The sequence below is a fragment of the Euphorbia lathyris genome, chromosome 6, assembly GCF_963576675.1.
Source record: "Euphorbia lathyris chromosome 6, ddEupLath1.1, whole genome shotgun sequence".
NCBI lineage: Eukaryota > Viridiplantae > Streptophyta > Magnoliopsida > Malpighiales > Euphorbiaceae > Euphorbia > Euphorbia lathyris.
In genome coordinates this window covers 49833444-49849633 of record NC_088915.1, presented here as the reverse complement: position 1 = coordinate 49849633, position 16190 = coordinate 49833444, and the positions used below count along the sequence as shown (strand labels likewise).

The following is a 16190-nucleotide window of genomic DNA, read 5'->3' as shown; positions in this document are numbered from 1 at the left end:
TTAACTATTTTAGTAAAATCCATAATGTTGCAAGTTTATGAGTCTGAACACTATCAGAAAAGGAAATTACATCTATGATATCCAATATTTAACTTGACTTATTTTTCTACTTTGGTACATAACAATCACTTTTACATATAAAAATTAGTAAAGTACATATAATTTACTATTAAAGACTAACTATTGACCAACATATTTAACTTTATATAGATTTCACTAATATTTAAATTCGGTTTTATATATTCATATTCAAGATATTACAATTATATTTTTATAGAACTAGAGAAGAGAGAATAAAAAAATATAAATATAGAATAATAGCTGATCTCCCATATCTTAGAAAATATTTTTAAAATAATATTTTTATTTTAAACAATTTTATAATATTAAAAGACTATAAATATTTTAAAACAACTATATTTTCTATCAAAAAAATGTTTTAAATATATATAAAATATTAAAATTATATTTTTATTGGATTTAGAGATAATAGATATTGAAAAGGGAGAAAAAGAAGAGAGAAATTAAAAAAAAAAAAAAATTTAATACCCATAAGAGTATTTTCAATATTAATACTCAAACAATCAAATATTTTAATCAAATTATGCCGTGTATTTTAATAGTTAACTTTTGATATGTGATGTCATGTAATAGTGAACCTTTAACAGCACGTAATATATACTTGAATATTAAGTAGATCAAATATCAAAGTTAAATTGTGCATACCATATTTATTTAGTATATACTAATAGCATATCCAATAGTAAAGGGAAGCATTTACCATTCAGCTTTTCTGGCGGCGGTGAAGATTTTATTTTTTCAAGCATGTCACTTGAAAACAGATAAACTCGAGCAGCAGCAAAGAAAAATGAAAAAGAAAATTGAAATAATCTCATTATACTCGTAATTTCATCATGAACCAGAAAAATAAATTCATTCACACATCAGAGTAACTGGAGAATAGCTGATCTCCTATCTGTTCTTTTAGGCCTATGCCTAGTGCAATCTTCCAGCCATATTTACTGGTCATAATCTCCTCTCTTGCCCCTGCTGATTAATCATCAGTGCCAAAGTATCGATCTCCAAACTCACCCAGACCGGGTATTACGCGGTATTCTTCGTTTAATGCAGTGTCGATCTCTGAGGTAACAATTTTCAAGGCTGGAAACCTTTTGCAAACGCAATGGATACCTTCAGGAGCCTACAGATCCAGTAAATGCATCAGTCAAGCAACCAAAAAGAAAACAATACAACAAAAACACATTAAGCATCAAGGATGTAACTTACAGAAATCAGGTTTAAGAAAATGATGTGAGATTCAGGAACTCCTTTCTGTATAAGCAGTTCTATTGCCTGATTGGCAGAATTGCCTACAAATACACCAATCACAGTATCAACTCCAGTAAAACATGTATAAGCATTAATGACTAGGGACTATTAGTAGGCAGAAATAGAAGCATTAAATTGCAGGAACCCTCCAACTGAATAATTCTAGTGATGTATACATTAAGTATTTGTTTAGACATGGATGGAAAATCATCTATCGGCTTACAGGCTCGTAATAGAACTATTATATGTGCACAAAGTACAATAGAAGCGATCAATAATAACCAAACTGAGTGCTTATAAATCTTCCAGAGGCAAAAAATACCACATGGTGGCAACAAAAACTATGAAGTGTCCACAACTAATAAAATGACAAAATAAACAAGAAGTCAAGCAATTCAATACAAAACGTACTAGCCAAAAGATTGTAAACTAATTTAAGTTAGAAAAGGAACCCCCAGGTGCGAATGAAATAAATAAAATAAACTAGCCAGCCCACAGGTCAGCATTGACAAGTAGAACTTTATTTGGGTTTCTGATAGATAATATGCAAATAGGAGTAATGGTTAATTTGGGAATTAGGGGACATGTGGTTTGGGTTCTTATGAAAGTTAGTTACTGGAGTGAGAGGCTTTAGTTGGTAATATATATAGGTGTAGGGAAAGAAGGAGAGGGTATTGAGAATTATGTTGTTTGGCTCTCTTTTGAGTTAGGCTCCTCTTGGTGAGTAAAGAGAGAAATCCATCTTCCTGTGGAAGTTGAATTTATGTTCAATTCATTCTTATTTTGTTCTTTCATCTTGTTTGTAATTTGTTTCTTGTTTCATAAATTCTCTTTAATTGAGAAAGTCATATAGTATTTCTTCTATTTGTTTTGAGTTCTGTTTTGGTTTCTATCCATTGGCGTTGTCTGTGGAAAATTGGAACCAGCTAGACAATGGAAGAAACTATGCAGAAGCATGTATATTTTAAGAGAAGGAAGAATTTAGGAGATGGCTGAGGGAGATGACAGGAAGCTTTTGAGTTGGATTAACAAACATGAGGCGGTAGATGTTCTGGAAAACAGGGAGAAACAACCATTGGTTACAGTTGAATCTTCTGTCCCAGTAGTTACTCACATGGAGGAGGTTAAGAAGGACTCCATAAAGCATGAGATAGAGCCATCAATACAGCAAGGAGAAGAGATTGGAAACGTTTTTCGGAGGAAGATTGGTCTTCTTACTAGCAGAGAGGGAGAGGCTTCGGTTACTTTCGGGAGGGGTAATTAAATATAGGCAGAATCTAACAAAATCATCCCAATGTCTTTCGGACTCATCATCTTCAGCTCAATCCTAGACTCAAACATATCCAAGTCTGTGGACTTCAGGAACCTCAATGGGTAGAATCAAAACCGAAATTTCAGCTAAAGATTCACAGGATGGGCTCGATCGGCCTAAAACCGGTATTAGCGTGATTGATTTATGTTTGAAGGATCAGAGCTCACCAAAGATGGTTGTAAGCGGGACAGGGTGCTTGTCATTCTCATAAATTAAGAGACAATACTATGCATGAGTGAGGGACCAGTAATATCCTGCCTTCATCTTATAAGGTCACCTGATGTTGATACGGGTCAAGAAATTAGACCTACTAAGAGAATGGAAACTTTACGATCTAAACCCACTACTTTCATCATAATCGCCAACGATACAAAAGTCCCCACCTTTGTTTGCTGCTCTGCATGTTGAGTTTGAGATAATTCGCCATCTTCATCAGAATAATGGGCTAGATGGCACTATTAAGAGGTATAGTTTCAGAATAGGGCAGCGACATCTACACTCCATCAAAAAAACTGAAGAAACTTTGAGGCTATTAACAATGGATGTCAGCTTCAACAGGCTCGTTATGGTTGAGATTGAGTTTGAGACTTAATTTTCTGGATGAGGGGCAAAACAGGGAACTGCTCGACATAGAGAGTGCAGTGCGAGGGCGATGAGTGGACTGACAGAAGGAAAAGAGATGAAGCTAAAGCCACCCCAGTTCAATGGTGAATTGCAAGGTAAGCCCAACGCTGATCGGAATTTAATTTTGAAGTAGTAGATCTCTTGGGTATTAAAATAGGAAGTATAATGAAACTGGGTATTAAAATGAAGAATAGCCACCAAATTTGGATTTGTAAGCCTGGCTCGGTTTCGGGAATAAGGAAAGTATCAACAGTTGTGGATGTTGATAGATTACTTCGGTAAATTGCGGATGACTGCCCTTATGTTTGCATCAATAATGTTTGTGCTTACAAGGATCATTTACTCCATAGTATGAAGCGAGAAGCAGGAAATGGATTTTCCCTGTTTAGTTTGATAATGCCAAGGACTTCAAATCCTTGAAAAGAATTGACGTGATGCAGCCCCTGGCTCTAATTTCATATGGGATGCAATTGTCTAAGTTCAATCTCTTGTAATTGAGCCACATCAAGGGAATTTTTCTCTTATGGAGGACAGATTGCATTGCTGAATCATTCCTGATTCACTCTTGAGGACAATACTGTTTTCAAGTGGTGGGTAATGATAGAGAACATGCTAATGGGAATGAAGAGAATAATTTGGGAATTAGGGGACACATGGTTGGGTTTTTAGGATAGTTACTAGAGAGGGCTGTAGTTGGCAATATATATATATATATAGTAGTGTTCACATGGATCCTGAATGACCAAATGGATCCTAGGGTGTCGATTCAAAGCATCCTAAGGCTTACATTTAATAAGCTTAGATCTAACGGTGAATGACCAAATTCATTTGGTCATTAAGGTCCATTTGAACGCTACTAATGATACACATATATATAGGGAGGGGAGAGGGTATTGAGAATTATATTGTTTGGCGCTCTTAAGTTAGGCTCAGCTTAGTGAGTGGAGAGGGAAGTTAATCTTCTTATGGGGGGATGAGTTTATGTTCTTATTTTGTTCTTTCATCTTGTCTGTAATTGTTTCCTGTTTCCTTATCTTTCTCTTTAATTGAGAAAGTCACATAGTATTTTTTTTCTATTTGTTTTGGTTTCTATCAAGTTCAAGGAAGTAATACAGAACTTTCAATGATTTATATCCTAGAATGACTAATTCCTGGCACATTGGAACAAGAGAAAAGCCCCTCACCTGTGAACCTACAGTATTTGTGACAAAGTACAAAGCAATCTCAAGTCATGACATTTTATCTTGGGTATTATATATCTACAACTAGTTCAATCTTTCTACACAAAGACCAACTAACATCACAAAACTAATCGTGCATGTTGAAATTGACACATATAAGAGATAGGTATATCATAAAACCTACTCAGATAAATATAAGGTGATTGATTACCTGTAGCTAGAACAGGATCAAGAAGTAACACATGCCTTTCTGAAATATCCTTGGGGAGCTTCTCATATATAAGCTACATTAAAAATAAAGATTTTCTCAAAAAAAAAATAAAGAAAAATCTTCATCATTAAGCATGCATGAACTTTAAAGCTAGTAGAATATTTTCTTGAACAAAAATGGATCAAATCATTTTACCTGTTTCCCATTGTCCCCATCACGATGGATGAGAATTTTTCCAATTTTTATTCCCTTGCAACATGCACGTAATGCATTTTCCATGCTTTCTCCACTACAGAAAGTCAGAAATGCAAAAGAAAAAAACTTAGTAGCACAAAGATATTCAACATCAAGACAAAAGATGACCCACTGTTGCAAACAGAATAGCAAGATGGAGAACTAGATCAGGAACTTATTGTAGCTTCATTGTGTAAGATGGACATTGACTATAAATTGCATTCAATACGAGGATGACGGCATAGCGACATGACAAGGACTGCAGAAGTAAATACCTGATATAAATCTCACCTTCGAACAATGGAAACCCCACATAGTTTCTTGCAAAAATCTACCCCAGTGTATACAGATCCTGGACCACAAGTAAAGAAAACTCCCACTGAGATGTGACATGCCAACCATTGAATAATACAAAATCATGCTTAAACTACAAATATGGGTCTAGTCTTCTAGCCTATTATTGTCATTTCAAGAAGCAAATGTTCACTTAAATCATATGACATATGGTTAAAAAAATTACACATTCCTACCACCTTAAATGGATAGATGGAGAGAAAGAAAAGAGCAAAAAGAAACAGCAGATGCAACCCAAGGCTCCTATCTATCACACACCTGTTGGTGTAATTACTTGCTTCTCTGTGAATGGCAAATGGCCAAGACCATGCTCCACAACCTGAAATTGAAACATTTTGAAAACAGTTCTTTGATGTTTTCATAACATAAAATGCACTCTATACTGGCTCAAAAATGAATTTCTACTGAACTGTATAGAGAGAGAGAGAGAGAGAGTACCAGACGAATAAGACGATCAGAATAAAATACAAAATCATGCTTTGTTATTTCCTTGTCTCGAATCAATGTATGCATACCTCTTATCTGCAACAAGGTTATGCACATAAGCAATCCAAACAAAGGATGATTCAGATATAGAACATATCAAGCAGCTAAGGAGAAGGAAGAACTTTGAGCAGCACAAGCTCTGTCTACTGATATACACTTATCAGTGGACTTGGACAGCTAGCAACAATGTTATTATCATTTTCTCTTTCCTTCCTATTCGGTCAAATATTGACAAATCATACAGTTATTAGCGTTCTATCAGATTTTTTTTGTTTGACTAGTTTAGTGGTTTGCACTAGGAAGCAAGAAGATATGGGCATTGTGCAGTAATAGAGCACCGAACAAACAGTTGCTCACTCTAGAAAACACGAAAACTGTTGCCAAAATAAATACCTTCACAAGACTAAATGTAACAATATATCAAAGAGCAGCCAACAGGCCAAAGAAATACCTGAAATGTTGACTGAATAACGTAAACATTAGGAAATATTTTGCAAAGGTCATGTTGACCAAGTTTTGTATGGATGTGCTGCACTATCAAATCAACGGCGACGTGATTATCACCTCCCCTGGGAATGATAACATCGGCATACTTTTTTGATGGCAGCACAAAATCATCAAAAGCAGGTTTCACAAATTTAGCATACTGCGGCACAACATGAACCGTAATCAGATCACAGAAAAAGAAATGGAGCTCCAGAATTCCACTCATATGTGCTCCAAGTTCACAACATAAGAATCAACAGATACCATAACCACAGCAGAATAAGACTTTAATCTCACCCATATGAACAGACTAAGGCTTTGTTGTTGTTGTTGTTGTTGTTGTTGTTGAGAGATCAGAATGCATTTTATTTTATTTTTTACTTCCAATTTTACAGAGACATGTTTTAAGTTAAAATACAAGCTTAGAAATCCACTTATATGATTGATAATTGCTCCTACTACCCAATTGGTAATGTAAAGAAGATAGAGCTATAAACCAACTCAAACTGTTGATTCTTCAGCACTATAAGACTTGAGGTAGAGCTGTCTTCAACCAGGGAACAAAGATGCAGTCAAAGAAAACAAGATTAGGGGAAAAAATTATTGTATTCTAATTTTTTTCTTGTAAAATATCCATTAGGAAGTTTAGCTATTCAGCTTTATTACCATTTAGAAATTTTTCGAGAACTTCCTATTCTAATGCAATTTTGATTTACAATTTCCTAATTTGGGATTGATTGATTGGTCCATAAATATCTCCACAACTTGGTCCTTTTAAAGGTTGATATTTGTATGTGTTACAGTTCTAATTTCTATTCAAAGTCTTAAAATTTTTAGCTGCTATTAGGTTTTGTTTCATTTTTCCTGTTTCTACATCACAATGTATAAAATGATATTCATATTTTAAGTTCTACACATCCAAGACTATTAGAAAGAATAAGATATTGAATTAAAGAAGACAGATGTATTAAACAGAATGTCCCTGTACACAGGCCGTGATAGAGAGAGGGCTGCTAATGTTTTAGATGGGAATGGGGGTGATGGCAGGCCCAAAGTATGGCACGTGTACACTAGGAGAGGCAAAGGCACAAGAGAACAAAAGTCTAATTAGTTAGGGAATTCTGTTAGTACCTTTTGGGGATTGGTGAGCTGGGAAGTAAAAGGGAAAAGAGGGTATTTAGGGTATGTTTTTGGGGAGGAGTTGGCATTGAGAATTTTGGGTATCTTTTCTGTTAGGCTGCTTTTAGCAAAGGCTCTGCCATTGTGGTAGAGAAGGGGATTGAGCCTGGGCTCAGTTCATTTATCTTTTCATCTCTGTTATTGTTCATTATTCTCTGTTCCAGTATTACATTAATCAGAAATCTCTATTTCTTCTGTGTGTGTTCACTGTGTTTTGTGTGTTGGTACTAACCTGTTTGGCAAGTTTCTTATATCCAATCTCTATCAGGCCACCATTTTTTAAAAGAAGCTCAAGCTTTAATGTAAAAGCTTTTTTGAAATGCATCATGAAAATCTTTTTTATGATCATCGTCGTGATTTATAGGCATACACAAAATGTTAATTAAAAAGCAACTTACCTGCTCAAGAACAGAGTTGATGTCCCTACCCCTTTCAACGGTGTCACGCCTTATTCTCCGAGCAAGTCTCACATCCGCATCTAATAAACAAACAAAAAAAATTAGGGCTAGTAGAAAAGTAATGGGCCAGAATGAAGAAGTTAAAATTATACATCAGTTGCACAGATGTTTATGTCTAACAGACAAAAAGAAAACAACCAACCCTATAGGTTTTCTCATTGATAAACATGTCAGTACAAAAGAACAACCCAGCTCAAAGCTGATAACTAGGAAACTTTAGACTGGACTCTCTTTCACTTTATCTAACCGAAAGACAATACAACAACAACAACAACAAAGCCTTAGTCCCAAAATGATTCGGAGTCGGCTAACATGAACCCTCATATGAAACCATGAAATCAAGTCGTGTCAGCGACATAAATTCTCTCCCTCCACTCCATCCTATCCACTACCATATTTTCCTCAATCCCCAATAAACTCATATCCATAGTTGTGAAAGGTGATCGCCTAGGTCGTCTGAGGCGAGAGGCGACCCTGGCGTTCCTTCCCCGACTTCTTCACTGGAAGGCGGGCGTTATTCAGAAGGCGACCGCCTGGCCGCCGCAGGCGAGAGGCGGTCAGAGGCGAGAGGCGGTCGCCTTCTGAACTTAGGCGGTTACTTATGGTTTCTAAAAAAAAAACCAGAAAGAAAGAAATATAAAAGGGATTTTAGGTTAAAGACATTGGAATCTTTGGAAGGATGGAAGAAAAAAAAGCAAAATAGCCACAATAGCACTGATCGATCCACACAGAAACTTCCTCTCCACCAACCAACGGCACCGATCGACATAAACAGGTACTGTCTCTGTTCTCCTTTCTTTTGTTTTTGTTTCTAATACTCTTCTCTGTTCTCATTTCTTTTATTTTTCTTTCTATAATCTTCTCCTTTCTTCTATTTTTCTTTTTTTCATCTTCATCCTACTGTTATGCTGCCCAAATTTCTACTCTTTATTTATGATTCATGACTTATGCAAGTGTTATGCTGCCCAAATTTTGTGATTTGTGTTATTATTACTAAGTTATGAAAGTTTAGGTGAAGTTTATGAAAGTGTGTGAAATGGAAGTGTGTGAAAGTTTATGCTAATGCTACTGTTAGGAAAGTTTATGCTACTGTTATGCAAGTTTATGAAATTGTGTGAACTGAAAATGTGTGAAAGTGTTTGCAACTCTATGAAAGTTTGTGAAAACGTATGAAAGTGTATGAATAGTAGCTTACAAGTGTAATTTTCCATATTTGCAGGCTTTTGGACATGAGTATTAGTAATTCTAATACATCGAAAGCGACAACAAGAACGAATCCTTTTTGGAAGTATGTGCAAGAGTTCAAGGCAGGGAAGTATGATGACATTGAGCTTGATGATGATGTTTGATATGTTATTAGGAATTAGGATCTTAGTGTTAGACTAAAAGTTTTATTTTGTTTTACAACTTTAGAAGTTAAACTAGTCAATTTGAGTTATGGTTTTATTTTTTGTTTTTTTCTAATTTGTTTGTCGCCTCAAGTGCGAGAGACGGTCGCCTCGCCTCGAGACGATATTTTGCCCCTTATCGCCTCGACTCGCCTTTCGCCTTTCACAACTATTCAATCACCTCTTCCAAGTTTCCTTAGGCCATCCCCTACGCCTCACCATTGCATCCCTTTGCCACTCTTCAATCCTTCTAACCGGTGCATCAAACGCTCTTCGTCTTACATGGCCAAACCACCTTAGTCGGTTTTCCCTTATTTTATTCTCAATAGATGTAACCCCTACTTTTGTCCTAATTATCTCATTACTCACTCGATCCTTTCTCGTATGACCACACATCCATCGCAAGATACGCATCTCCGCCACCGACATCTTATGAATGTGACAGTATTTCATTGCCCATCACTCCGTACCATATAACAATGCAGGTCTAATTGTAGTGCGGTAGAATTTTCCCTTCAATCTATTAGGCAGGTCGGGGTTGCAAAGGAAACCCCTAGCACTCTTCCACTTCGACCAACCAGAGTTAATCCTATGAGCAACATCTTCATCCACTTCTTCATCCGTTTGAATAATAGGCCCTAAATAACGAAAGCAATCCAAAGCCCTGGACAACCCTCCCATCCAGAGTGATTGTCCCTGCCTCCCTACTTCTATCGCCGCTAAACTTACATTCCAAATATTCCATCTTACTTCGGCTCAACTTAAAGCCTCTAACCGCAAGACAATATTTTTACAAAAATGCTTACTAAATAAAAGGAGATTAGTGGATTAAGAATATGCCTTTGTCAACCAAAACAGCAATTGTCATTTTATAGTTCGCTAAAGAGCACAATTGAAAAAGCATCTTCAAATACACATCTAATGCAGCAAAATTTGACGTAGTGCAACTTAAGGATTTCAAGTACTGTCTGTCAAAACAGATTTAGAGGATGAAATAAATCAAGAAGAATTAACAGGGAAAAACTCCTAATAGCCTGAAACCATAACTTAACCAAGGCGCACGTCTACAAGTAGGTCCAACAAGGAACTCCATACTCTGCAATCAGGTTTTTAAGTTGATTGAAATTCATCTGTGTACTAAACAATTAGCTTACATCATTACATTCGATGTTGCCACAAGCTGATGAAAACCAGGGGGGAAAATAGTTCAAACCTGTGTCAACGAAAATTTTCATATTCATCAGATTGCGGACACGTTGATCGTGGAAAACCAGAATTCCCTCCAAGATAATCACATCAGAAGCATTTACCTAATGAAAATTCAGTATAACTTAGATTTTGCTAGTGAACCCAAAAATATGAACGAAGCAAGAAATATTGTTGCAATTCTATCTAAGGCTATTAGATCCTATCAAATATAGCAAAACAAACACATAAAAGAATGAGATTAGTTTTGAAGTTATTACCTGCCTAAAGCTGTCCGAAGAGCGGCGATGACTTTTAAAATCATAAATTGGAACTTGATAAGGTAGCCCTTTTCTGAGCTTTTTAACGCAGTCTAGAAGCTGTTCAGTGTCAAAAGCATCTGCAAGAAAGACCAATAGCACATTTGCAGAGCTTGCACTAAAAAGTTAAGAAAAAATATTTTCATGAACCAAACTTCAGGAATAATTAATTAATTAATTTTCGAGTCCAGTCAAGTGTTTATGTACCAGGATGGTCAAAATTATACTCATGAACTCGTTCTTGTTCTTCAAGTGTCAAACCACGATAAAACGAATCCTGCATGACCGCAGCATTTGATAAGGCATTTAATAGAAGGGGAAAGAAAAAAGGAAACGGCAAAATATTAACCCATATCAGAAAACCTGATTGACAAGCACAACCCGATGATCATGAAGTTGTTGAATGATCATGTCACATACAGTGGTTTTCCCGGAAGCTGTACCCCCAGATACTCCTGTTTAATAACATAAAAACCCATCAAAAAACAGAACTGGAAGTATAAGCAAAACCCCAATCACGGAAAAAAAAACAGGCAATATAATGAAGGAAAAGGGTTTAGCAAAACGGAATAAAATCATAATAACAAGAAATAGTATTACAATTAGGGGAATCGTAAAACCCCTTATGCAAAGAGGAAAAGGGAAGTGTTCGATAAGCAAGTAGAAAGCGTACAGCACATAATTGCCACATTTTCCATAACATAAAATATGAAAAGAAAATGAAAAGCGGAGAAAAGAAAGGAGTGAGGGGAAAATCACCAATGACAAAGGGTTGTTTTGGAGATAAAGGAGAAGAAGAGGGAGAAGAGTTGCGGTGAGCAGGTGATGAAGTGGAGGAGGAAGGCGGAGAAGAGAGAAGACCGTCGAGGCGAAGGCCGGAGAAGTGAGGACCGGAAGCCTTCTCCATGACATAGTCTATTGAATTGGTTTCCTCCGGCATGGCTTCCTCTTAAATAGTGGTTGCAGACTTGGAAATTAGAAAGAAAAGGGGAAGTCAGAGACGGAGCAGGAGCTTGTTTCTCTGTTTCCTACTACGCATCCTCCGCTAGATGTCTGCCCATAGTACCGTACATCCTATTTTATTTTATTCAAACACAATGCTTTCATTTTTTTTATTTATATTTTTTTTATTTATGGTATTGTTAGTTATTTGAGTGGATTACTAAACCCAGCCATGAATTTCCACCCCTAGCCCCGTAAAAAGATCAAACTACCCTTTATCCAAAATTTGAAAAAACACAAAACCTTTTAAATATCCTACACACTCTTTGATCAAATCTGGACTAATTTGTGAACCAAAACATGGAGTGTAATAATAACCGTAAAGGGAAAGCGAAAATAATAAGATTTACCGTTTTTGTTTTTTTGATTTAAGTTAAAAATTGAATCTGTGGGTGATTTTTTTAAAAACGCCGGAATCGCAGTCGAGCGTATGAACATCGCGCCCGACCTACGGTTCCGGCGTATGAATATCACGCCCGCACCATAGGTCGGGCGTGATATTCATACGCCCGCACCATAGGTCGGGCGTGATGTTCATACGCCCGACCTATGGTTCGGGCGTGATGTTCATACGCCCGAAGGGTTTTTGAAATGTTTTTTTAAAAAAAAATTATATTTACGTTTTAATTAAATTGTTAAATGTTTACATTAATTTGGGGTTTAATTTATATATGAAATTTTGATATTAATTCGATTATAATTTATAGGTTAAATTTTTAGATTAATTTAGTGTAATTTTGTAGACGGAGTGGCCTACTATCGGGGGGAAATCCGTCCTGTCACCTGCTCGTCGTCTAGATATGGACTAGCGGACTAATTTTTTTACGGGTTTAATTCAACAACGGACTAATTTTTTTTACGTAACAGGTATTTACGGATTTAATTCAATAGCGGACTAGCTATTTTTTTTGCTCTCCCGACACGCGGGCGTGTGACTATCACGCCTCACCGTGTGGTCGGGCGTGATAGCCCCACGTCTCACCGTGTGGTCGGGCGTGTAGCGATCACGCCCGACCACACGGTGAGGCGTGGGGCTATCACGCCCGACCACACGGTGAGGCGTGATAGTCACACGCCCGCGTGTCGGGAGAGCAAAAAAATAGCTTTTTCCTCCCCAAAACCCATAAAAGGGTATTTTCGTCCTTTCACGGGGCTAGGGGTGGGAATTTAGGGCTGGGTTTAACAACACCCTTATTTTACTTGGTTTTGGATTATGCAAGAGAGCAAAAAGAATATTCCATTTTATGGGGTATACCTTATTGATTATCTACAAAGATAAATAAGATTAGTGATATTAGGTTTGAATGTATATTAATTGTATTGAGCAAATAATGTTTACACACACAAGAGTATATATGAACAAACCCTAGTAGGATTAAAATGTGAAAGTGATAAGGATAAGATTGAACGAATTCTGCAAAAATATCAACAAACTCTAACAACCTCACAAGTTGATGTCGAGGACATAGTTTGAACTGAAAATTAAGAAAAGAAAACTATATATATGCGATAACTGCTTGATAATATTTGTCACATAATCACCAATGGAAATAAAACAAAAAAGCAACATGCAACTTCCTCCTTAACAAAATAATAGTCCAATTCAATGTATTTGGGTGAGTATGAAAGACAAAATTGGTAGTCAGATAGATGACATCGGCATTATCATACCAAAGTTAAACTAGAGGAGGCATAAGATAATCAATCTCTCGAAGTAATAAGAAAAACTATAATAACTCAACAAACGTATTGCCAACAATTTTGTACTCGTTTTATATGATGACCGAGCAATAGTAGGTTGTTTTTTGTTTACCAAGAAACAAAATTCTTATAAAGATACACACAAAAATCACTTATAGATCGATGATTATCATGACATCCACCCCAATCACAGTAATATATAATAGCAATGAATTGATGTGATAAGACTATTGGAGAATAGAATCCTATAATCTAGAGCCCTTTGAATGTAGCGTAGAACCCGTCTAACACTCTTCCGAAGTTCATTAGTTGGACAGTGCAAGAAATGGCACGACTTATTAATCGAAAAAGACAAGTTAGGTCTAGTAATGGTGAGATATTATAAAGCTTCTAAAGTCTATTTGTATTCATCACCATATGCTAGAGGTGTGTCAAGGCCTTTGGATAGATTGGGAATTGTGGTCGTTGGTGCGAGGCGTGGCTCGCAAGTAGCCATATTATTATGTTCCAATATCTTTGTGAAATATTTAGCTTAAAACTGACGTATACCTTTCAAAGTGGGGTAAATTTCATTAATGGTGTACAACATTGACCTCATTTCACACTTTGGTGTATAACCTTCAATTTGTCTCACTAATATGTACGAACTTATAGGTGACCTCCCACTTTGGTGTATAGCAAGTAAAAATGACCGGTCAACGCGAAGTCAACTCGCCACGTCAACATTTTGACCGGTCAAAAAGTCAAAATTTGACCAATTAATATAAAATTACTTATATACCCCTTTCTTCCTCCTTTCCCTTTCCCTTTCCCTTTTCTTTTTCTTTTCTCTCTCTCACTCCTCTCTCTCCCAAAAACAGAAATAATAGAGAGAATCTAGTTGATAATCTTCATCCATGTATTTCTAAAATGATGGATTAGATACATAGAAGAAACTCCAACGATGATTAACATATTATAATTAAATTGAAAATTGCACAATAACAATTTTGACTAGATAAATATATGAAATTAAGTTTCTCGTCAAAACCTGCAATCTGTAGTTTCTGTCCTTTCAAGCACTTGGCATCCACTATGCAAGTCACAAGAAGCCGCGATAATGGCTGTAGACGGGAGTAATTCGTCATTAGAGACTCAGTCATCTTCGTCGACATCTCTTGTGAAACCTAAAACATACAAATTGGATTTGTGGATTGGAGTTTGCGATTCGACAAGCATTAGGAGGTGATGTGAGAAGACATAGAGCTGCGATTAATGATCATCAAAAACTCAGAAATGGTGATGAAGACATCTCCGACGACTCTGATTGTTAAGAAATGGAATAACAGAAGAGTTTTATGCTTGGATTTGAATTTAACTCCGTTTGAAAATGATTTGGAGTTGTTTAAGATTGAGAAGATAGCTGTAATGGTTGATTGCTTCATTTAAAAATAAATAAATTAATGTCTTAGCACATGTAATTAATTCATTTGTTCATATATAGATATAATGGATATTACAGTATATAATTAAACCTTTTTTTTTTCTTTGTATTAATTCATTTGTTCATATATAGAGATAATGGATATTACAGTATATGTTAATTTATGTAAACTTATTTTCAATTTTTTTTTTGACGAGAAACTTATTTACATGGATGCATATTATCAACTGGATGAATTCTCTCTATACGGGAAGTATGGATAAATCAATGACACGGATTTTGTAAATGTATGAGGACAGTAATAAATTCATCATCTACTTGTTGATAAATATTATTTTTGTTTTTGATAGAGAGAAAAGTAAGGTAGAGAGAGGGGTTAGAGAGAGAAAGGGAAAGGAGGAAGAAGAGGGTATAGATGTAATCTTATATTAGGTGGTCAAATTTTGACTTTTTGACCGGTAAAAATGCTGATGTGGCGTGTTGACTTTGTGTTGACCGGTCATTTTTACCTGCTATACACCAAAGTGGGAGGTCACCTATAAGTTCGTACATATTAGTGAGACAAATTGAAGGTTGTACACCAAAGTGTGAAATTAGGTAAAGGTTGTACACCATTGATGGAATTTTACCTTTCAAAGTGTAATGGATTTCCATATCAAGGAAGTAGGTTCTGAATGGGGAATTCATGCTCAATCTATTGTCTTGTTTGCTAAGTTAGGTCTTTGTTTGTACTTATAATCAAAATATAATTCACATAATAGAGAATAAAGATCTCATATTTTTTAGTGTGTTTGTTAAACAATGAATGATTTACTAGGGACATAATGAATCTAATATGGCGCAAAACCCATTTAATCTCGTGAATCACTCTTGTTGGGTTGGTTTAAGACTATAAAGAGACTTTTGTAATATGTAGACATGATTGGGATGTTCCTGATCAACAAAGTGATATGGATGCTTTATGCATATGGTTTTTATGATATTACCATGCACAAAATGCATTTGAGACATCGAATTGGTTGATGTATTAATTGTGTGAGGCTGCTAAGGAAAAGAATTTGACTATTGTTGTCTTTACCACTAAATTGAAAGTTTCCTTGTAGTATAAACCATATTGTTGTGTGAATCACCAAGTAAGTAATCGAGCATGATATCGTTCAACTAACCCATTAGCTTTCTTTTTAACTCGAAATAGTCATTTATAATTAATAATGATAAGGCATATAGGCCAAGCCCACAAAGCCACATAAATAAGCACTCAAACCAAACCATGGGCACACCCGGACCCGGTCCATCTAGTAGCTCTATATAAAGGTA

The 16190-nt window shown here is 35.9% G+C and overlaps 1 protein-coding gene across 1 annotated transcript; it reads right to left on the bottom strand.

Moving 5' to 3' along the window:
* Positions 1 to 869: 869 nt before the first annotated feature.
* LOC136232464 (uridine/cytidine kinase UKL1, chloroplastic) lies at positions 870 to 11815 on the bottom strand. Its single transcript, XM_066021644.1, has 14 exons — positions 11507 to 11815; positions 11111 to 11202; positions 10955 to 11024; positions 10709 to 10827; positions 10456 to 10552; positions 7795 to 7874; positions 6183 to 6377; positions 5684 to 5767; positions 5504 to 5564; positions 5183 to 5243; positions 4853 to 4946; positions 4658 to 4730; positions 1288 to 1370; positions 870 to 1201 (listed from the first exon to the last, which is right to left on the bottom strand). Exons 1-14 carry the CDS (start codon positions 11685 to 11687, stop codon positions 1055 to 1057), a joined length of 1437 nt encoding a protein of 478 aa, XP_065877716.1. The 5' UTR covers positions 11688 to 11815; the 3' UTR covers positions 870 to 1054.
* Positions 11816 to 16190: the final 4375 nt, after the last annotated feature.

Coding starts and splice junctions, on each gene's coding strand:
- LOC136232464 (XM_066021644.1), bottom strand. CDS start 11,687: ATGCCGGAGGAAACCAATTCAATAGACTATGTCATGGAGAAGGCTTCC. Junction 10,553..10,708: donor CTTCGGACAGCTTTAGGCAG/GTAATAACTTCA, acceptor AATTTTCATTAG/GTAAATGCTTCTGATGTGAT. Junction 5,244..5,503: donor GCAAGTAATTACACCAACAG/GTGTGTGATAGA, acceptor CTTGTGGTCCAG/GATCTGTATACACTGGGGTA.